Source organism: Lotus japonicus, chromosome 2, assembly GCF_012489685.1.
Source record: "Lotus japonicus ecotype B-129 chromosome 2, LjGifu_v1.2".
NCBI lineage: Eukaryota > Viridiplantae > Streptophyta > Magnoliopsida > Fabales > Fabaceae > Lotus > Lotus japonicus.
This window is the reverse complement of record NC_080042.1, coordinates 19,748,124-19,771,312: the sequence shown is the minus strand read 5'-3', so window position 1 is coordinate 19,771,312 and position 23,189 is coordinate 19,748,124. Positions and strand designations below refer to the sequence as shown.

At 39.3% G+C, this 23,189-nt stretch overlaps 1 protein-coding gene and 1 non-coding gene across 2 annotated transcripts; one reads left to right on the top strand and one right to left on the bottom strand.

Moving 5' to 3' along the window:
• Window positions 1-638: 638 nt before the first annotated feature.
• LOC130735288 (uridine kinase-like protein 5) lies at window positions 639-12,155 on the top strand. The gene is made up of 14 exons (XM_057587353.1): window positions 639-793; window positions 871-962; window positions 1,236-1,305; window positions 1,414-1,529; window positions 7,487-7,583; window positions 8,056-8,135; window positions 8,732-8,926; window positions 9,046-9,129; window positions 9,210-9,270; window positions 9,640-9,700; window positions 10,158-10,251; window positions 10,332-10,404; window positions 11,557-11,639; window positions 11,725-12,155. Exons 1-14 carry the CDS (start codon window positions 676-678, stop codon window positions 11,869-11,871), a joined length of 1,371 nt encoding a protein of 456 aa, XP_057443336.1. The 5' UTR covers window positions 639-675; the 3' UTR covers window positions 11,872-12,155.
• Window positions 12,156-17,402: 5,247 nt separating this feature from the next.
• Window positions 17,403-17,509, bottom strand: LOC130741510 (small nucleolar RNA R71). The gene has a single exon (XR_009020405.1). It is a non-coding gene; the product is annotated as a small nucleolar RNA R71 (small nucleolar RNA).
• Between the last annotated feature and the right edge of the window lie 5,680 nt (window positions 17,510-23,189).

The window sequence follows — 23,189 nt, the reverse complement described above, 5'->3', positions numbered from 1 at the left end:
TTATCACATATCCTTTGGTGGCATTAGGGGTGGACACCTTTGGATGTCTTGTAAGGTGGCTATATTGACGTAGATGTGTGGTCTTAGTCTCCTCTTATGTTTTTGTTAAATACTCGAAGTTTAGTGAAATAAGTTATTTTTTCCTTGACATATTCAAAATGCAAGCTTTATTGATGCCTTAATTTCTTCAAAAATAACATCCAACTATGACAATCCAAAATGACAATTTATATGGCATATTGTATATTCTCTTTCACCATTCTCCACATCATTGCTGATGTATAAAGAACTACCCCGTTACATTAATTAATTTTTAACTTCATTTTTTAATAATATGTTATTTTATAATACAAAGTTTGTTGAAATCCCATATATTGATCTCTATATCATGAAATAAATAAATTATTTAAATTACTCAATGCCTTACAATTTCTATGAATAGAGACTACTTATTAATAAGAACAAATAATAGTATTCACAAGAATCATATATTAATTAATCAAACTAAACTAAATAATATTGCAATGAAAAATAGCATGACAATCATGAATTTCGCAAAATACCAGAGAGAAAAATGGTAGTTTACCGCATGTGTTGGGTTGTCTTGTTCTCGAGCATAGATGAGTGTGTTATGTGCATGTTTCAAGGATCATAAATATGTAGATAGCAAGAGAGATGAATAATTCTCCCAAAGAGGTTGTATCACCATTGAATTGCAACGTTAAGGGCAATCTTTCTATCCAACCCAATGCCTCCAAGGCTCCAACATCCCCGAAGCAACCTTTCTTCATTGGTAACAAATGATTTTTAGTTAATAAAAAGTTGTTTTTCATTCAAAATAATTTCTTCAAAAAGATGAAAAATTTCTAGGTGTTGCTGGCGGAACTGCATCTGGGAAAACAACTGTGTGCAACATGATAAACAACCAGCTTCATGATCAACGTCTCGTCCTCATTAATCAAGTAAATAATTCATCTCATGTAATGTATTTTCTCTAAAATTATAGAATTGGAGTTTCACTTTCGTTGTGTTATATGGAACTGAATCATACATGGTTTGGTCATTTTTAACATTTTTTTTGGTTTTGATATTGGACAATGTAATGACTTGGTTACATTTAATTTTTATTTCCTTTAGAATTATTAATATTGTTCTTGTGACTAAATCGTTTTTTATGAAAAGACTAGTTCATTCTGGATTTTTTACTTGTTAATTTTACAAACATGATTTCATAGGACTCATTTTACTACTCGTTGAGTGAGGAAGAGCTACATAAAGTTAATGAGTACAACTTTGATCATCCTGGTGAGTACATAATGGATTTTTTTCTCCAAATTTGTCTAGCACGTAAATACATAATAGATTTGAAAATATAATCAAATAAAAGAGTAATGAGGCTATTCTTAAATTCAGATGCCTTTGATATTGCACTTATGCTTTCAATCATGGAGAAGTTAAAACATGGACAAGAAGTTACCATACCAAATTATGATATTAGTGGCCATAAGAGAACTGAACCAGAACGACAGGTACTATCCTCATTTCATAAAAATCATATCTTATCAAATGTTTGGGAAAAATTTAGGCTATTTGAATGGTCATTAGTTAAGGTTGATGTTATATTTTCAAATGAAGTACTTAATATTTTTGAGCTTATATTCAACAATTGCATCATTGCTACAATATTAATGTGTAATTTTATTTTACAATGAGATTACTCTTTATAGTTATCAAATTACATAACCTTGTTCCAATATTGTGGCTGAGGCTTTATTATCATTGTATTACAGTAGTAGTGTGTTTGAAAAGAAAATGAAAATTAATAATCTTGTTCCGTGCTAGAACATAGAAAGGGAAGGTAGTACCCAAAGTATGAGGAAGGTAATGAGAATGCTTAGAGAGAGAAAGTGTAACTGTATTTCAATGCTATAAATGTTCAAATGAGCTAAGAGTCCCTTACAATTGGTATTTCCCCCTATTTATAGAAGTGGGGTTGGGCTTGGTGCCTCCCTCCTATTCAGATGGGCCAGTTGGGCCTCGGAAAGGGAGGCCCAAGATCATGGTGCGTTCCCCGCCCACGGTCAAGTTTCCCGGGCGAAGGGCCCAGGGGTCTCGCCCAGTCCACAAGTCCACAAGACACCGAGCTCGAAGCATGAGAGCTAAGCGTGTCTTTAAGCAAGAAACAAGGTGAAATCCCTAAGAATACTAACTAAGACTTAAAAAACCTTAAAAATCTAGAAGTGAAAAACAATGGCCAACATGGCCTGATAAATAAAGCCTTTACAATCAACACTTTGGATCTCTAGTCGTGCCCTCCTCTTCCGGGCGATCCAAGTCCACAAGCAGGCTTGTGGCGAAGGCTTCTAGTCTGCCAGCCTCAACATAGTTACGCACGTGCCTTGAATCGTGATACCCTGTCGCGTGTTGTGTCCATCCCACGCGTCGAGCCTTGAAGTGACGCCAGGGTCAGTGAATCCCCAAAATCCCAACCGCTACCTTTGACATGTCCCTTCCAGTCACATCACAACTTTAACAATTTGAATTTCAACCAATCGGCAGCAACCGTTGCGGCTTTCATTTAATGCGGCACCCCCGTTTCCCCAAAATCCGTGTCACGTCTCCTGAGGTAATCATTCCACCTTTGCCATGATGAGGCACGTTCTCCCAACCGCCGCTTATCCTAACCTTTAAATTCAACTCCTTTCTCTCACTTGCCACTTTTGAAACCCTCCACAGCCTTGCAAAGTTAACCAAGCTATTACCTCGACATCTTCCCCTCTTCCGTCTCAGTTCATTTCTGCAAAAAGATGACTCCTCAACGCCGCACCAAAAGATCCTCACGACTCCAAAGCCCTGCTCAAACATCCCGCGCCCCGGCCATTCCTCCTCCTGCCGGGGGGCATCCCTTTCATGAAAATGAAAAGAATGCCTTCTGGCACAAAATTCTTTCTACCATCCCTTCATCCGCCACCAGAGAACCCGTTCTGAAAGCCATCTGCCAACCCTCCGAGTTGTCTACTGACAAATCCATTGCCGAGCTGGCACGCCGATCCGGAGGGTTATGCCGTGAAAAATCTCTCGAAGATGTCCTTATCACCAGCCAGAGCTTGAGCAGCCTTCGCCCCTGGAAGTGCCACACACTCGAGCAAGGCGCGGAAGAGCCCCACTTCTTCTACGTTTATGAGTACTTCTTTCTTGACCTGGGGATCAAACTACCCTTCTCCCCCTTTCTTTGCCAGGTTTTGAGAGAAATCAACGTGGCCCCAAACCAACTTCATTTGAACGCTTGGGCCTTCGCCCGATGCTACGAGATCCTGTGTGATGCCATCAACCTTGAAGCCAAAACCTCCCATTTCTTTTACTTTTATGGCGTGGAACCAAGATCCTTGAAAGCTGAGACTCCCTGGTGGGTATCCCTGAAGTCCCGAACGGGTCGACAGCATCTTCATCCGTATAAGAGTAATATCAAAATGGGGCCCGAGCGCCGATATTTTTGCGTAATCGTGCACCCCTCCTATCCTGAAGCTTTCACACGCCGGGATGGGACTGCTTCATTTCCTCTTTACTGGACCGAGGATCCCCGCGACGTTCCTCCACCAGCCGACACATCATTGGACAATGAGGACAAAGCCATCCTCGGCTTCCTTGCTGGGTTCCCCATCCTGGAAAGCTCCCAGTTGCTCCAAGTCGCTCGCGAAAACACACTCCACACCCTCCTAGAAGGGATTGACTTTACTGCGGCCGCACTACAGCGCCATAGCTGCCGATCCACTCGAGTTTCCTCCTGTTTTCAATACCCAGGTGAGCAAGAGGAAACGCGTCGCCGCCGATTCTAAAGCCGAGACTGCCGCTCTTCCGTCAAAGAAGGTCATAGGATCTTCTTCAACTGACCCCGTTCCCGGCGCAGCTGGGACTGATGAGGCTACACCGGGTGTGGCCCCATTGCAGCCTACTGACGACCTAGCTCCCAGACTCCATGGTGGTGCCGCTCCACCTTCCCCCTCGAAGAGGTCCTAGAAATCCAAAGAAGTTAACCCTGGTTTAGAGGGAAAACCCGGGGCCGAGACTTCCTCGCCCCGAAAGTTGAAAAAGAAAAAGAGAGGCGAGAAATCTTCGACTGGTGAAGCGTCCGCCCCACGCTTGGAGAAAAAGAAGAAAAAGAAAGGCGAGAGACCCCCAGCTGACGAAGCGTCCGCCCCACACCTGGCGGGCGAAGAGATGCCGAAGCACTTGGGCGGTGCTGAGTCCTCACCTTGCCTGGAGGGGGTTTCCACTGGTCAACAACCTTCTGCAAATTCTCCCCAAACAACTCCTTCTCGTGATCCAATCGAGGCGAACCCAGCTAGAGCATCTCTCGCTCGATCGGCGAGCCCTCAGGACGTAGGTGCGAACTCCCCAGGGACGCCGGTCTTTTGCTCCCCCGATGCTGAAACTAACCATGCTATTTCCGGCGACCAAACGGGACCTTCAGCGAGCCAACAACCTTCTCTCACCGAATTTATGTTGTCTAACGCCTTCCTTGGCAATATGAGAGCAGCCGAGATTCCTGACCTTGACATCGCAGCGCAGGAAGCCCTCGACCACCTCTTACGAGCGGGGTGCCTCTTTGCCCAACTATCCCAAGACTCAGCTTCCGCCGCAGAAGTGGAAAAACTTCAACAAGAGGTTGACAGTTACCGCGTGGCCACGCAGGAGGCTCACAAATAATGGGACAAGTTGCTGACCCAAGTAGCAGCTCAAATGAGGAAACTGACCAACGTGGGCGTTGAGATGAGCTACTACGACGAGGACATGGCTGCTTGTAAGGAAAGGACAGATGAATTGGAGTTGGATTGGTATGAACTTCAGCAGGAGGTGAAGGCAAAAATGGAGACAATCAACGCCGGCAAGGCCACTTGCATCCTTCAAGGCCAAGAGATCGCTTTTCTTCAGAGCGAGTTGGGAGCGACGAATGTAGCCCTGGCTGACGTGAGGTCGCAACTTGAGGTAGAAAACCAGGCCCTCGCAGATATGGACTCCAAGACCAAGACCTCTCAAGCCAGGTTGGTAGCTGACGTTGCTGCGGAGGTCGTGGAAGAACGTGGTCGCGGCTTCTTTCTTGCCAAGGCTCAAGTTCAACATCTTTATCAAGGAATTAACCTTGATGGAATGGGAGCTTTCAAGAAGATTACCCCGCGTGGGCTTGTTGGCCCTGACGATCCTCCGGGCTTCACTGCCGAGCATTTCGCTGCTGCTGAAATTGAGAGGGAAAAATCGTCAATGTAAAGATAACTATGTTTTGTCATCTTTTGTAAATATCAATACATTTTTGTAATGAATTAATGTTGTTATATTTTTCTTTATTTGGACTTCGTCTTGCGTCTTTCCGTCGCCATTTAGGAAATTTTTCGCTCGCCCGTCGCCATTTAGGCATTTTTTCGTTCGCCCGTCGCCATTTATGCAATTATTAGGAATTTTTGCTTTGCGTTCGTGTAGCGATTTGAACGTGTGCCGAAGAAACTAGGACTTTTGCTCATTTTGAGGCTTTCATTCACACCAATATTTCTCGTAAGAGTAGGTGTGGCCTTGGCGGTTTCATCCCGCCAAGGACTTACACTGCTGGGGGCCCAATGGCCATATGGGTTTACCCAGACTTATGCCTAGTTTATTTTTTCGCCCATATTTCGGGGAGGCCTCGCATTCCCAGATTTCGGGGAGACTAAGGGGATAAGGGACCCATCCCATTTTGGGAATGAGTCGCTTTCCCGCACACATCGCCAACGAGAGGTCAGCGTTTCGCGCCGGTCTTTCCCGGAGCAATCCCCAGACATCAAGTTCGTGTTGGGATTGCCACCTTCGGGGAATTTTTTCCACCGAGCGAACGTGACGTGTTAGTTGAGTTGCTATTTGGACAGCACCGGTCCACGCCGGACTTTCCCGGAGCAATCCCCAGACATCAAGGTCGTGTTGGGATTGCCACCTTCCGGGAATTTTTCCCACCAAGCGACCGTATCTTTTGAATTAGGAGTATTGCTGGTGAATATCCTTTTTGTATTTCATTTGTAAAAGACTTTTTGTACATCGAGGGATGCCTCATTAAAAAACTCTCGTGTCGGAGAAAAAGAGTGCATCTTTATTTTTGATCCTACTGGCTTTGATATGACCCTTCCGCTACGCTCTCGCCCTTGTCAACAAACTTCCCTGTCAAAGTATCGTGCCCAGAACCTCATCCTTTGTTCCTGACGTGCTTGCCACCCACTCCACGCCGCCGCGGATTTGGTGTTCTTGCCAGCGGGTTGCCAATTCGCTCTCTTGCACGCTCCTTTTACCTTTCTTGCCCCTGAAGACCTCTCCTCTCGCCGATTTCCACTACCTCGCCCTGGCCTTACCTTTATCCTTGATGCGGTAGGTCGGGCCTCCTCTCCCTACCTCTAGCTTATCCCAATCCTTTCCAAATAGCCCTGTTCTTTTCTTCCTGCCCTCCTGGCGTTGGAGAATTCTCAAGTCCACCCCTGGGCTCATTGCTCTTCTTTCTCCCTGCACGCTCGGTCCCTTGCTTATCAAAGCTGGTGTCCTGAACTGCGGAAGTTCCCAATCAGCACACCATTGAAGAGGTTGATGGCCATTGCAGCCACTTCCCTTGTGGATTACCTAACAAAACCAAATTGAAAAGTCACCCCAATCCTCCTCTGCTTCTGCACAAACACGTTCAGTAAGCTCCCAATTTGTCTGAACAGACCCCTGATTTGGTAGTAGTCTGTTGTTTCCGAGATCCCATCAAAAAAGAGGGTAAAAGACGTCACTCCTCCTCTTAAGGCCCCGCCTCCACTAGCTTCCTCGTCCTACATGTCCTCATCGTCTGCCGCTTCTAAAGCCACTCCACTGCTGCTGGAGACTGAGCGCCGCCGAGAACCAGGGGCTGATCTTGCAGAAGAAAGAGGGAGGAAACGAGACATGCGTTCACCGTGCAGGAACCTAGGACAAAGAGGGCAGGGGAAGCACAAGGATGGACCAGACTGGTTGAGAGGCCCAGCCACCGCCGCCAGGACCTGAGAGAGTTAACGAAACAGGAACCATAGCAGAGCTCAATGAGAGAGAAGACGTAGTGATTATTACAATGGTTGTAATTAGATTAGGATCCTTTTATGTATGAACTTTCTCGTGCTTCCACATGTTGAAATTTAATGTCTGGCTCTGTGTTCATATATATTAAATAGCTAAGATCCTTTAAATATTTTTAAATAAAGAGATAGCCACAACATTTCACTTGACACTAGCCAAACGAGAGAAATTTTAATTTGGCTTATAAAAAATAATCGGCACAACTACTTCAATAATTTGAAACCATGGTATCTCATACCCTATTATTAACAAAGTAGTTGAATAAATTAATTTTGATACATTATATTATATATTTCATTACATAGTGTTTATGAAAGCCTCATCATTTTTCAATGCATTATGTTGATATAATGTGCAAGTTATTGCTTCTTTTTGTCACTTCTAGGTTCACCCTGCAGACATCATAATTTTAGAAGGAATATTAGTTCTTCATGATCCTCGTGTTCGTGATATTTTGAACATGAAGATTTTTGTTGATGAAGGTTGGTTATTATCGAATTTCTCTCTGATCTATGCAAAAACTACTTGAAAAAAATAATTAATTAAATATGTTTACATTAATGAGCATATTGTTTGAATAATTATGGTATTAATGTTGAGCATTGTAGCGACATCATAAACTTCATTTGCAATCCTCAAAATGGGGGATATCCTCTTTGATTATCACAAAAAAAACATTTGAGGTTTTTTATTTGCTTCATTTTTTGATTCATGATTTTTGAAAATATAGCAATAGCGTAGCATCTTAAATTTAAAAGAACGATGTAGTATAATATTTTTTTCTTATTTATATTTAATAATGGTTTAAAATTTTCTAACATGCAGTTAATATATTATTCTCAATGAACTGATGGCCTTAAACCCATGATTAGTAAAGTACAACAAATATATAGTTAAAATTGTCGTGGTTTAAGCAATGTAGATTCTGATGTTACTTCAAAAAAAAAAATGTAGATTCTGATGTGCGTCTTGCACGAAGGATTCAACGTCTCTCTATTGAACGTGGGAGGAACATTAAAAATGTTCTAGATCAAGTAAGTAAACTTTCTTTATCTTATCTATACTTGCATAATTTGCCTTTAAATTTGAAGTTCCGAAGGCAAGTTTGGTAACATTTGAGAGAAGAAATCATGCATGTGTATGAAATTAAGTGATGATATTTATTTGAGAAATGTTAATGACACAATCTTTTTCAAATAGTAGACACCTAGATACACTCTATATGCAATATGTCTACTATCTTTTGACTCACTTCTTAATATATTTCATATATTTACAATGATACATGTCAAAAGCCAAAAAATGAAATGAAAAGAAAAAAAATGAAAAAAAGAAATAATATTTGATTTCTTTGATTTTGAGATTAAATTATGATCTTATGTGTTAATTTGATTTAATATTTCTAAATCGTGATTGAAGTTAAGTTGGAAATACAAATATAAGTCAATCTATATTGTCAAGGATATAATTATGCATTATTAATCATATTGAAAAAGTACAACTAGATGTCAAAATAGATAAAGTACAATTAATGATTAGTAATTTTGTAACTCTTTGTTAACACATTTATTCAAATTTGATAAAAAAAAGTTTAAAATCCTCTTTGACTAATTAAAATACAAATGTTCAGTATTCCAGATTTGTAAAGCCCAGTTTTGAAGATTTTGTAATGCCAACAAAAAAATACGCGGATATAATCATTCCAGGTGGAGGAGATAATGATGTAGCTGTTGACTTGATAGTACAAAATATACGCACAAAGCTTGGCCAGCATGATTTGTGTAAAATATATCCAAATATTTTTGCTATTGCTTCAAATTTTCAGGTAAAATCTCATAGTTATATTCTATTTGGTATAGAAATAGTGTGGATAAAGAAATGTTAGGATTGTCAAAATGATAATTATGCAAATAAAACTAAATAAATATCTTTGTTTGTACTCAGATAAAGGGAATGCATACTCTCATTCGTGATTCTAGAACAACAAAGCATGATTTTGTCTTTTATTCAGATCGTCTAATTAGGCTGGTAAGTAATTTTAATAATAAAAGTAGTCATGAAAATAGACATAATTGTGATGCATGATTGCTTTATATTGATTTGTTAAGGTCGTCGAACATGGATTGGGTCATCTTCCTTTTACTGAAAAGCAGGTCATGACACCAACAGGTATCCTTCTCATCATAAACACGTGGTTATTCAACTATACATGAAAAAAAATGTAAATAGTTTCTTTAACACATTATTTAAGCACAACTTTTATACTTGATTTAATCTCTAGAAGGTCTACACTCCACAAATTCTTAACAAAGCTATCTTATGCAAATAAATTAAATTTTTATGAGATTGCTAATGAAAGCCATGTTAGAAAAAAATATATATTTAGAGTATCTATTCATAAATTATGTTTCAGTAGACTATTTCCAAGAATCATTAATATAAGTCACCAAATGGTAATGAGAACGTAAATTTATAATCATTGCAAACTTTACATTGCTTTAGGTTAAAGTATCCTTAATATTTGTGCTCCGGCTGCAGGAGTTGTATACTCTGGTGTAGTTTTCTGCAGCAGGTTGTGCGGTGTATCAGTTATTAGAAGGTAAGTTCTTAATTAAAAAAAATTAATCCATTTATTATTAAAAGAAATTGTATTATATGATAGATTTGATTCCATGTATTTCTATTAAATGTATTAAGATACCATAAGTTTGAGTTCAAAATTGAGCTTTATCAAGTGAGACTTCTTGTTCTTTTTTTTTTCTTTCTGAGATATGCTATCCACAAAAACTAAAATTCTCATTTAGAACGTCAAGACTATTTCATAATTTTTTTACTTTTATGAAATTTGGAGTCATAAATGAAGATTTCTAACCAAGATTTAGTTGTAGTTCTCGAAACTAGAAATGAAAATTTAAATATTTCATGTTTGAGTCAATTTATAATCCTCCCATAGTCACTTCTCTATGTTTAAAATACACATAAAGTAGCATTTCTCATATCAACTTTTATTCAATAATTTTTTTTTTGAAACATTTCCCTTTGAACTTTAATATCAGTGGAGAAAGCATGGAAAATGCATTAAGAGCATGTTGTAAAGGAATCAAAATTGGAAAAATCCTTATTCATGGACAAGGCACGAATGGTCGACAGGTTGGTTGAGGTCAACACATCATCCTCCTTTAACTTTTCTATATTTTATTTTTCTCTCATTAATTTACAATGTGATGTAGTTAATTTACGAGAAGCTCCCCAAAGACATTGCTAGTCGCCATGTGTTGCTACTTGATCCAGTTCTCGCTACAGGTTTAAAAATTCGTATTGCATAGTTCTTTATTAGGTTATGATATGCATAGTGAATTCAAAATCGATAATCTATCTTTGTCATTTAGTTAATGAGATAATTATTATTTCTAGCTAAAATTTGATGTTTTTCACTTTTGTTTTTGGTTTATATATAAGTAAAATATAAATATGATGTTAACTAGATAAAGATACAAGATGTTTTGTCTCCAAATGATGTCTCAATTTCATGTTCCACAAATTAAATCCTGAAATGTCAATATAAAAAAACAAGAGTGGGGTTGAAATGACAAAATAGATAATCTACATTTGTCATTTATTTAATGAGATAAAAATTATTTCTATCTGCAATCTTTTGTTCTTCACTTTTGTTTTTCTAGTTTATATATAAGTAAAATATAAATATGATTATAACTAGATAAATCTACAAGATGTTTTGTCTCCAAATTATGTCTCAATTTCATGTCTCACCAATGAAATCTTGAAATGTCAATAAGAAAAGGCAAGAGAGGGGTTGTTGCTAACTCATGATAATATTTTTATAGGAATCAATTTCCTACCAAGCTAGGTCAACAACTTACAAAAAATTAAAGAAGAAATGAAATTAGAGAGAAATGCTCATTTTCTGGGTTATTTATTCAACAACAAAAGGTCTATTTAAAGCTAAACCTAAAGGGTGGCCAACAAGTGAAAACATCCTCGCACTTAATATATTATATAAACATAAAATCATATTAAAACTAGAATTCATAAAAAAATCATATAAAATGTTTCAGTCTTTGAGACTCGTGGGCCTAGCTGAATATGTTATGTTTGACCCTATAACCTACTACCCATTTTTAATTGACATGGCAACATTTTATTTGCGGATAAAGATGAGACAAATTTCATAGGAAATGATTTAAATCCAATAGTGAAATGGTAGGATTTTTCCAATTGATGTTAACTTTTTGAGTCTTAATTATTACTGTAGTTTGTATTGCTATAATAACGTTTGCTTTGTCCTTAATTTTTTTGTTGTTATGCTAATTAAATATTTATATCATAACTTTATGACTTCTGATTTTTGAAATTCTCTATCTCGTTGAGTATAAGTTCCATCATATTCGTACATTCCAATACTTTCTTGCACTATCTAATAGTTATAATTTACAGGAAATTCTGCAGTTAAAGCTATTACTCTACTTCTTAAGAAGGGTGTCCCAGAATCAAACATCATATTTCTAAATTTAATAGCAGTGAGCCACTTTGACTTGCTACGTCATAGATCAACACTTGCCTGGTTTTCTACACTATTTGTACTAACTACGCAGCATGATGCAGGCACCACAAGGAATAAATGAAGTTTGTGGGAGATTTCCAATGCTAAAACTTGTGACATCAGAGATTGATGCGTCACTAAATGAGAATTCTCGTGTGATACCTGGGTTGGGTGAGTTTGGCGATCGTTACTTTGCCACTGATGATTAGCCCAAGGAGCAAATTCATTATTAAATGAGTTCAACTTCCCAACAGGTTACTTAAGTTTCATGGAAGAGCTATCACTTATAAAACTTGATGAAAGAATCTACAATGAACTTCTAGTAGTGTGAAAAAAATTGAAAAAGCATAAGAACCTTTTGACATGCCCAATACATGTGAATAAAAGTTGTATATTAGTGCAATATTTCATATAATAACTAAAATGATAAACTTATTTTACATTAGAATCAAGTTTCAAAAAAAAGATTTGTATGTTTAAGGCATTTATATGCTTACAAGATTACTTACATATTGTAGTTCGTGTTGGAATCATAGAAGCGAACCAAAAGGTCATTGATATAAAAATTCTCTTAGCATTGAAATCAAATGATCAAAATTCTCATTTGATCAATACATACACATGAAATTCAGTTATTCTCTCTCTTTCTAGTGCAATCTCTCTACTCTCTAGGGGTTAGCTCTTCTTTGAGTGTTCGAACCAAGAACAATATCTTATATCTTGACTTTTCAAGCAACTCATCGTCTATACTCCATATAGTCTCAAGAGTATAAGGATGATTCGAAGAACACATCATCTCGATACTATTTGACAAGTCAACGAAAGAACCATTAAATTTATTTGAAGAAGCAAGTATGGTTCAAAGACGAAGCTAAAGAAAGACATCATATACTATAAACTATTTTCGAAACGAAAAAGTGGTCACTTCTATAAGTTTCACTCCGTCATGCTATGTTTTTCTTCATAAGCTTTCTCTCATACTATTTTTAGTAGGTAGATGATGTCATATTTATATTTTCTATTTTGAGTAGTTTAAAAATTTAATAATTCCATATTTTTGAAAAATAACTATTGTATTAATATGAGATTTAACGATTATTAATGACATTAAAATAATTAATAAAAGTCAATTGTGACTTTTTTCAAAAATAACTACTGTATTAATTTGATATTTAATGGTTATTAATGACATTAGAATAATTAACAAAAATCAATTGTGACTTTTCTACCAAAATACTTTTTGATATTTAATGGTTATTATTGATATTAAATTAATAAACAAAAGTCAGTTGTGACTTGTAAGACCCAAGTTTTTAAGCTTATGCCAAGTGAATAAAATTCCTATTCACGATTACGCTTGATGTATCGTGAAGGGAAACCTGAACAAGAGTTTATCGAATGGAATAAATTTGTGAAGGAGAAAGTTCAGGAAAAGTCTAAGGATTGTATCAAAATCGATAAAAGGTATAGTACGATCGATATACGCTTAAACCTAGGGCAGAAACCCTAGTAAATAGCTAGTTTTCACTTAAAGTCACGATGGAAATTAATTCCAAAAATCTTCAGAGAAATGTTAGAACTTCTCTTATTCCTTATACGACAATCGTTTCGAGGCGAAACCCTAGAATCTACGAACGTCCGATTCCAATCCTCGGAAGTTTGCCGAAACCGAAACCCTGGTATTTCAAAACCCTAAAATCAACCGACGATGAAGACTTTTTCTATTCGGAGCTTCAGATGAAGATTCCACACGCGTTCACCCATTTCTCTTGATGATTCCAATCTTTCTTCAGAAGGAAGTTTTCTATTCCGACATTCAATGCAAAAAGTAACTTATCAGGTAAAATAGTTTTTACACCGACTTTGCATTAGTCACCTAAAATACAAGGAAACCTCTGTTGAGTTTTGGTATTATGTTGCCAAAACCTATCTTAGAATTCACGGAGAATGAAGCCGGAAAAATCGGAATCGCGAAACTTTCATTTTCCCGCGTTTTTCCAACCTCTATATATAGCCAAGAAATGAGAAAAAAACACAAAAATCTTACCCATTTTCTCTCTTGAACCCGCGAGCTTTGGAGGAGGAGGAAGAGAAGTGATTTTCTTCATTTCTTGCTTGATCGTTGATTCAACAGTTGCTACTTGAAGGTATCGAGGTATAGTCGCTAATCCTTACCTCTGATCGTCTTTTCCATAGCTTTTCTCTATGTCTTTCTGTGCTCATAGTTTTGAGGTTTTTGCAAAACTATCCTGAATACTTCATTTTTTATTCTAAACATCTTCCTTACGTGCCCAAGATCATGTCTAGCTAATAATACCTCGCCGATTCTCGAAAAACTACCGTCGAGTTTCAATTCTGCTAAAAATACCCATTTCGGGGCAAAGCTTCGTCCTTTGGGCTGAAAACTATCGCCTTAGCTTAGTGCTAGTAGGATTAGTTGTCATAAACGTCGTTGGTGACGTCCCCATCCAATTTGCTTTTCGAGATTTCAGCTTTGAATTTCTGAGCTAAAAATATTGACCAAAATACCCCTGCGACAGTTTTCGATCCGATAATTTTCCCGAGTTTAGAATACTCTTAGTTACGACTAATAATAACCTAGGAACCAAGTTTGATCGAAGAAAAATCGACCCACCTAATTACCAATAGTGGCCGAGCACCCTAAGGGGGGAGGAAGAAAATTCCTTTTTCGAAAACTTGTCCTTTCGCGCTAGATTATCGTACCTCGGAGTATATACTACTTCGTGTAACCTTAGTGAGTATTGATTACTGAGTTTCTGATAGTTTTTGATGGAATTCTGTGGTTTTACTCTAAAGGTTCTTTTGAGGAATTCTCTGAAGAACAAGGAGTTGGTTGTGAAGGAACTTTTGAGGACAATCCTGGAGAATCTACAGGTGGGGGCTACTCACTGAATCCTTAGTTAATGCTTAGGTGTCGATACTTTCGACTTGATTTACTGTTTATGCACTTATTTGTGTTTGATTGGAAAAATGTTTTCTGAGGCTTCGGCTGACAATGTAGATGATTCATCTACTGAATGTTTTTGAGATTGAATTACGTGGTACGTGCTAAATGGGTAATCTAGGATGTGTGATGCATGCTTTATATGCTAAGTTCTACGTGGTTATTTTAGAATGTGTTGATATATGACATGTTGTTGATTGTGATGATTTAACTATGCTTTTCACTGATATCTGAGATTCTGAGTAGTGAGAATAGCGGGCAGGTCATGCCGATTTTCTTTTGAGAGTTTTGAGAAAGTTTGATAGGACGAATGAGATTCGGGCCTTGTTATGGTTATATGGATCGAGACATTCTCGGGGAATTAATTGGGATATTGGGATGTTAAAAACTTATAAGATTTGCGATAAGACTAAATGGATATTATTTTGTAAAGAAAACTCATAAGACATTAAACAACCTCTAAACCTTCAAATAATGATAATAAACTCGAAAGGAAGCTTAGGATGCAAATCTTAGTTTTGGGAAAACGAGAAGTGTCGTCGGATCCAAGTGTTGAGGAGATTGATAAGTTCTGAGTATGTTGATACTCTCGTGCTTTGGGAGCAGTTGTGTTGTTGGGCTATCCGGGGGATAAGTCCGGGAAACAGGTAGTTTCCGAGTATGTGATACTCTTTGCTCGTTGAGCAGTTGTGACCATCGGATGGAGATGAGTCGGATGATTTGGAGATCATCGTGAGTTATTGAGTTTTTGTGAAGAAGTGTCTTTTTTCGCAGAATCGACTGATTTGGAGGTCATATCTTTGTGAGTTTTGAGTTTTTTTGTTGAGTCTCATGTAGTGTTTCATGCATTCTCATGCATTTTTATCTTTCTTTGTGTCTTTGCTTTGTTTTAGTAATTTTGTGGTTTTATAGGGACTTTTCTTGCATTATAAGTAACTTTAGGACTTGCATGTGTTCCCTTTGATAATTGAGGCCCCTCTTTGCTAACAAAGCTCTTTGAGCTTCTGGATTTTCCTTGCCTTGTGTTTCAAGTTTTCAGATCAATAACTGAAGGAGAAGAAAGGTCAAGAGGCTTGGGATTAATGGAAGACTTGATGGAGCTTGAAAAGAAGTTAAGAAAGAAGTCAAAAAGCCTTTTCCAGCGAGTACGAGCGCCTAGGCGCTTGAAATGGGCGCCTAGGCGCCAGGCATAATTTGGAGGGGATCTGGGGAGAGCGCCTAGGCGCTTATAACCAGCGCCTAGGCGCCAATTGCCTTCCAGAGGCATGTTTTTGGGCTGGAATTGGCGCTCAGGCGCTCTGAATTGGCGCCTGAGCGCCCAGACTCGTTTGTTTTGCCTATAAATTGGTTTTTAGGCATTTCTCTTGGAACCTTTTGTCAAATTCACATATTGTAATAAGGTAGAAGATAGGGTTTTAGTTTTGGAGCTTGAGGAGCTTTCTCTAAGTCTCATGATCCAGGTTTTATCCTTATTTTCTTGTATGGATTTCATAGCCATGCTTGGCTAAACACCTTTTTGCTTTGGGTTCCTTGTAAGACTCTTGATGTTTTAATCTTATTTCCTTTTTCTTCACATGAATCTTCTGAGTAAACCCTTGAATTCCATATCTATGCTTTATGTTTCAAGTTAGATCATGAGCTAGCTTTATGCTTTTCTATAATATAATGGAAATTTGTTATAGATTAGGGACATGATATGGGATTACCTCTTCTATGCTTGCTACTAGGAATAGAGTAGGGGTTGGGGTTTGTTGGCCTGAATTGCATGCTTAGTGCCTTTAGCAAATGTTTAGGTTGTCAAGGAATTGAACCTATCTTTTGACTTTAGAGGATTGTCTATACAAGGCATTGATAGATGATTGCATAGGCTATAACATCAAGGAGAGACTCAGAATTTTTGTGGGAAGAATAGGTTAATTTAAAACTAATTTAGTTAAGCAAGAACCCAAGGCAAGATCACCATTGTTATCACACACTTACATTTCTTAAGTTTGTCACTCAATCACTTGAACAATCAACCCTTAAAACTGAATTTTATTTGCTTTCCAACCGTGAACTCGAATCTTAAACTGAATTGCCACACCAATTCCCTGTGGTTCGATAATTTAAAACCGGGTGAATTCCGTACACTTGCGGATTAACCAACAAGTTTTTGGCGCCGTTGCCGGGGAATTGTTTGTGGATTTTGGTTTAAGTTTTTAGTTTGTGGTTTTATTTTTTGTTTTTATCTTTGTCTAGAATTGGTGCTACTAATCTTTCTTTGTTTTAGTGTCACACTTTCAGGTTGCTCTCGAGAGAGACACCGTCATGGGTGGCCATATGACGGAGGAAGAGATGCAAGCCCATATCGAGGCAAGAATTCAAGAGGGGATCACCCTCCGATTATGTGAACAAGAAGTTGAGAATGCCAACCGGTCTCTTCGGGAACTCACTTCATCTACTATGAGTTATGACTATCCCGGGAGCATTGTCTTTCCCGAGGGAGTGGGAAACTTTAAGTTGAGACCGGCATTCATCAACTTGGTGAGCCAAAACCAATATGGTGGAGGTACTTTGGAAGATCCACATGCTCACATGGAGAGGTTCATCCGGAATTGCAACACTTACCGTGTGAACAATGTTCCGACGGATGCAATTCGGTTGAGCTTGTTTCCATTTTCTTTGAAGGATGCAGCTGAGGAATGGCTGAATTCACAGCCTCAAGGGAGCTTCACTACTTGGGAAGACTTAGCAGAAAAATTCACAACAAGGTTCTTCCCAAGAGCCCTTCTGAGGAAATTGAAAAAAGACATCATGAATTTTGTGCAACCCACTGAAGAAAGTCTCTATGAAGCTTGGGAGCGCTTCAAGAAGCTATTGAGGAAATGTCCTCAACACAATCTCACCCAAGCTGAATTGGTTGCAACATTTTATGATGGTCTACAATACTCTTGGAGGTTTGGCCTAGATGCGGCTTCAAATGGCGAGTTCGATGCTCTTCCCCCACAAGCGGGGTATGACTTAATAGAAAAGATGGCAGCGAGAGCCATGAACTCTGAAAATGATCGCCAAACCCGAAGGAGTAAGTTTGAAGTGGAAGCTTATGACAAGCTCTTGGCCTCCAACAAGCAACTCACCGAACAAGTGGCGGAGATTCGAATGCATATTAAGGAGACCAAGGCTGTTGGTGCAAGAATGACTTGTGTGGAGTGCAAGTCTTGTAGTGGACCTCATGTTAGTAACTTGTGTACTGTCAATGCTGAGAGCAATGAAGCCAAAGCTATAGCTCAAGGAAGCATAGTTCCATCCTCAAATCATGAACCTCTTGTCCAAACACAAGTTGTTGGAAAGGTGAATTGCAAGAGGAGTTTAGAGGAGCTATTGGAGAGTTGCATCAACCGCATGAACAACAACCATAAGAACCAAGAGGCGGCTATCAAGAACTTGGAGAACCAACTTGGCCAGCTAGCCAAGCAAATGGCCGAGATACCTCAAGGTAAATTTCCTTCCGATACTTTCCCCAATCCCGAACAAGAAAATTCTGCTGTTGTTACTACTAAAAGTGGTAGAGTGTTGAATGGGTTAGAAAAGAAAGCAAAGGGAGGAAAAAGTGAGAGGATGGTTGAGGAGGAAATGAGTGTTCCTATTAAAACTAGAGTGATGAATGATCCTATTCCTGAACTTAGCAAAGTTCCATTTCCTAAAGCATTGGCTAAAAAGAATTTGGATAAAAAGTTTTCAAAATTTATGGATGTTTATAAGAAACTCCATATTGATATCCCTTTTTCCGATGCTTTAGAACAAATGCCTATCTATGCTAAGTTCATGAAGGACATTTTAAATAAGAGGAGGAAGTTGAGTGAGGTTGATGAGACTATTATGATGACCGAGGAGTGTAGTGCAATCTTGCAAAGGAAGATGCCTAGGAAGAGGAGAGATCCCGGAAGCTTTACTATTCCGGTGAAGATTGAGGGGTTGTCGAAAGTGGATGCATTGTGTGACTTAGGAGCGAGCATCAACTTGATGCCGCTTAGCATGTTTAGGAGGTTGAACTTAGGAGAGGTCACCCCAACTATGCTCTCCTTACAAATGGCAGACCGATCCCTAAAGACACCATATGGGATCATTGAGGATGTTATGGTGAAGGTGGATAAGTATGTGTTCCCTGTTGATTTTGTTGTGCTGGACATGGAGGAGGATGCAAAGATTCCTCTCATCCTTGGTCGACCCTTCTTAGCCACTGCTAGGGCTAAGATTGATGTTGATAAGGGTCAGCTCATTCTCCGAGTTGGTAAGGACAAGGTAAGATTTTCAGTTTTCAATCCTAATTTGCAAGCTAACCTTAATGATGGTTTTGTTTGTGATATGATTCAAAGCTTGTCCAGGTCTTCAAAGGAGACCCCCAAGGTAAGTGAAAAAGATGTTGAGCTTAGCCAAGCTCTCATCAAGCTTGTTAGTAAAAACAAGTATGGGGGGTCTAAAGATGAGAGTTTCAAAGACCACATGGCTCGATTCATTGAAGCTAGTCACCTTGGAAAGATGGAAGGTGTGACTAGTGATGAGCTCAAGGTTAAGCTCTTCCCTCACTCCTTGAAGGGGGGAGCAAGGATTTGGTACGATGGTTTAGATGATACCCTCTCTTGGGAGGAATTGTTCCAAAGTTTTTGTGCGAGGTTTCTACCTTGCACATGTGGAAGGAAGCTTGATGGTAAGGAATTTCCTTCCTAACCCCAAAGGAAGGAGAGTCCATCTAGGACTATAACTTAGGGCTTCTTGGGAGACAACCCAAGTCTTGTTTTATTTCGCTTGTTTGCTTGTTGCATTTTGCAGGGAATGAGAGCCTGAATTTTGGAGAAGGAGCTATGCTTGAGCCTCCGTGGTAATTGGTAAATGAGGTCAACTCTTTCCCGTAGTGTAGTTCATGCATGTTTAGCATATTTTTCCTTTGTAGTTTTTTATCTTCTTTTTGGCATGCATTGTTTTGTTAGAGTCATTTTGGGTCTTTACTACCCTATACTCACATGCTTTTGCCCGAAGTTGTGTTCTCTAACTTGTGCTGGTTTTTGGAAAATGTTTTCGTGAATACTTGTGTCTTTTGGGGTTGAGTGATTGCATGCTTTGGGGAAGAGAGGAGGAGACTTCGGTCTTCCGATTGTTTCTTGAGAATGGAGTTGATGTGAGTCCATTAAGGGTCCATTCTTGACCCTTCACTCTAAAATTTCCCTGGAGGATCCTGACTCACTTGCACTTCTTGGTTCTGTGTTGATTTCACTCATAGCATGCTTGTGATACTTGCCTTATTCTTGAGACTTTTAGGTTTTGTTTGAGCTTCAGAGTTTGTTAACTTGTACATTTGTCCCTAGTTGTCCCACTTGAGCCTTATTGAAGATTTCCTTTGTTAGCCACATGGATGGGATGAAGGATAGGTTGGAACTTGGGAAGTGTTGGTCCTTGCAATGTTATGGAGCTGAAATAATATTGGAATTGTCTCTTGCCCAAAGTAAAAGAAAAAAAAAGAGAAAAAAAAACTCCTAATCAAAGTTGGAGTGCAAAAAAAAAAAAAAAAGAAGAGAAAAGAAACTTGAAAAATGGGTCAAGAGACATGTGCTAATGACGTTTGATGTTGAAGCTCCTTGTTTACTAGTTGGACCACACTCAATGTGCTTTGAAGCCTTAGCTTTCCTTAGGAACCAACCACCTTGTACTTTACCAAGCCAACATTACAACCCTTTTTGAAGTCTCTTTGAATTTATGCATGCTTGATCTCTGCTGCTCTTGAGTGAATGATATTCAGAACCTAAGAACTTGCTTGTGTGCTCAGTGCACTAAATATATATCTCATCCTAGGATTTTAGATCTATATGCTTCTCATGGATGGACTCTTCAATCTTCTTTGTTTTCGGAAGCATGAAGTAGGTTGTTGGATCTTTCTCTTGAAACCAGCTGTAGTTTCTCTTTCCCCCGGTTTTGTGTTAAGTATTCCTTGTTGAGCACTTGTTTTGGGAGCATTTCTTGCGCTTGAGGGCAAGCGAGTGTTATTTGCGCTCGAGGGCGAGCTGTCGTTGAGTATAGTGGTGTGATGACCCTATTTTAGTAGTGTTTTTAGGGTCATTTCTTTGTGAGTTTTGAGTTTTTTTGTTGAGTCTCATGTAGTGTTTCATGCATTCTCATGCATTTTTATCTTTCTTTGTGTCTTTGCTTTGTTTTAGTAATTTTGTGGTTTTATAGGGACTTTTCTTGCATTATAAGTAACTTTAGGACTTGCATGTGTTCCCTTTGATAATTGAGGCCCCTCTTTGCTAACAAAGCTCTTTGAGCTTCTGGATTTTCCTTGCCTTGTGTTTCAAGTTTTCAGATCAATAACTGAAGGAGAAGAAAGGTCAAGAGGCTTGGGATTAATGGAAGACTTGATGGAGCTTGAAAAGAAGTTAAGAAAGAAGTCAAAAAGCCTTTTCCAGCGAGTACGAGCGCCTAGGCGCTTGAAATGGGCGCCTAGGCGCCAGGCATAATTTGGAGGGGATCTGGGGAGAGCGCCTAGGCGCTTATAACCAGCGCCTAGGCGCCAATTGCCTTCCAGAGGCATGTTTTTGGGCTGGAATTGGCGCTCAGGCGCTCTGAATTGGCGCCTGAGCGCCCAGACTCGTTTGTTTTGCCTATAAATTGGTTTTTAGGCATTTCTCTTGGAACCTTTTGTCAAATTCACATATTGTACTAAGGTAGAAGATAGGGTTTTAGTTTTGGAGCTTGAGGAACTTTCTCTAAGTCTCATGATCCAGGTTTTATCCTTATTTTCTTGTATGGATTTCATAGCCATGCTTGGCTAAACACCTTTTTGCTTTGGGTTCCTTGTAAGACTCTTGATGTTTTAATCTTATTTCCTTTTTCTTCACATGAATCTTCTGAGTAAACCCTTGAATTCCATATCTATGCTTTATGTTTCAAGTTAGATCATGAGCTAGCTTTATGCTTTTCTATAATATAATGGAAATTTGTTATAGATTAGGGACATGATATGGGATTACCTCTTCTATGCTTGCTACTAGGAATAGAGTAGGGGTTGGGGTTTGTTGGCCTGAATTGCATGCTTAGTGCTTTTAGCAAATGTTTAGGTTGTCAAGGAATTGAACCTATCTTTTGACTTTAGAGGATTGTCTATACAAGGCATTGATAGATGATTACATAGGCTATAACATCAAGGAGAGAATCAGAATTTTTGTGGGAAGAATAGGTTAATTTAAAACTGATTTAGTTAAGCAAGAACCCAAGGCAAGATCACCATTGTTATCACACACTTACATTTCTTAAGTTTGTCACTCAATCACTTGAACAATCAACCCTTAAAACTGAATTTTATTTGCTTTCCAACCGTGAACTCGAATCTTTAACTGAATTGCCACACCAATTCCCTGTGGTTCGATAATTTAAAACCGGGTGAATTCCGTACACTTGCGGATTAACCAACAAGCTAGAACACGTGGCGACGTGTCGAGTGAGGTCGGAGACGTTGTTTGGCTAATCATTTCGCATTCATGCAACATTAATGAGGTATTAACACGAGACGGACTTCGGACCTCGGTGGATTCCAAAATGGTCATAAGACCCGGATTTCCGCGTAAGAGCGTTTGTAGACGGCTCTTAGTAGCAGACCGAAATGGCAGACCTTCGGGTTTACTGCTGATCTGACTACCGTTGTTGTTGGTGTAAGAGGCACGCGGGCCGAAATGGTCCCACCGTGGCTGGTGTTAGGGCTGATCCGTTAATGTCCATCCCTTCCGGAATGCATTTGGTTAACTGGGTTAACCGTCATTTGCATTTCATGCAACATGCATACTGACTTAGTTGTTGAGTGTGATTGTTACTTGTTAATCCTATTTGGAACATGTTAATTGTTATTACTGCCGTTTATATTCATTATGGAATGTGCAACCCTAGGATGCTATCTCTAGTTATAAGCCTAAGTGGCTAATCTCTTATCTATATCTATTGGTGATATTATTTACGTAATTCTTTGGAGTTGACCCTCGCGTCTTCTGTGTGTGTTTTGGCGGACTACGCCCTTTGTCAGATGTCTTTAGCGGATTGGTTCACGATGGTCCACCCTTCGGGGGGGATCGATTATGAGATGATAGACCGGGATGTCCCTGGCGCGTGGTAGACCCCGCTAGCCATCGCGCGACGTACTCGGGGAGGATCATGGAGGATCACGTCGATACATTGGGACACTTGACGGGAGGAGCGCTGAGGAGATGCTCTGTCAGTTTCAACTTGCCGCCGGGAGTGCACTGCGGACCAGGAGTGGGAGCACCACCACCACCATCATCTTCTGATGATGAGGACCCCTCAGAGGAGGAGCCTGTGGGAGGGATTTCTGCAGAGTCCAGCTCACCCACCGTTGCGATCATTGATGATCATGGTTCGGGCCCCAAGCCCGTGAGTCCAGCACCGGAGCGCATTGCGGTTGCGAGGGGAGGACGGATAGTGTTTGTAGACTTGGTCGTTCTGGATTCGGATTCAGACGACGATCATGCTAGCATGTAGGTTTTAGTGCTGGTGTGAGCTCCTCGGGATAGGATTAGGTAGGAG

Coding starts and splice junctions, on each gene's coding strand:
- LOC130735288 (XM_057587353.1), top strand. CDS start 676: ATGAATAATTCTCCCAAAGAGGTTGTATCACCATTGAATTGCAACGTT. Junction 7,584..8,055: donor GAAGATTTTTGTTGATGAAG/GTTGGTTATTAT, acceptor AAAAAAATGTAG/ATTCTGATGTGCGTCTTGCA. Junction 11,640..11,724: donor TATTTCTAAATTTAATAGCA/GTGAGCCACTTT, acceptor AGCATGATGCAG/GCACCACAAGGAATAAATGA.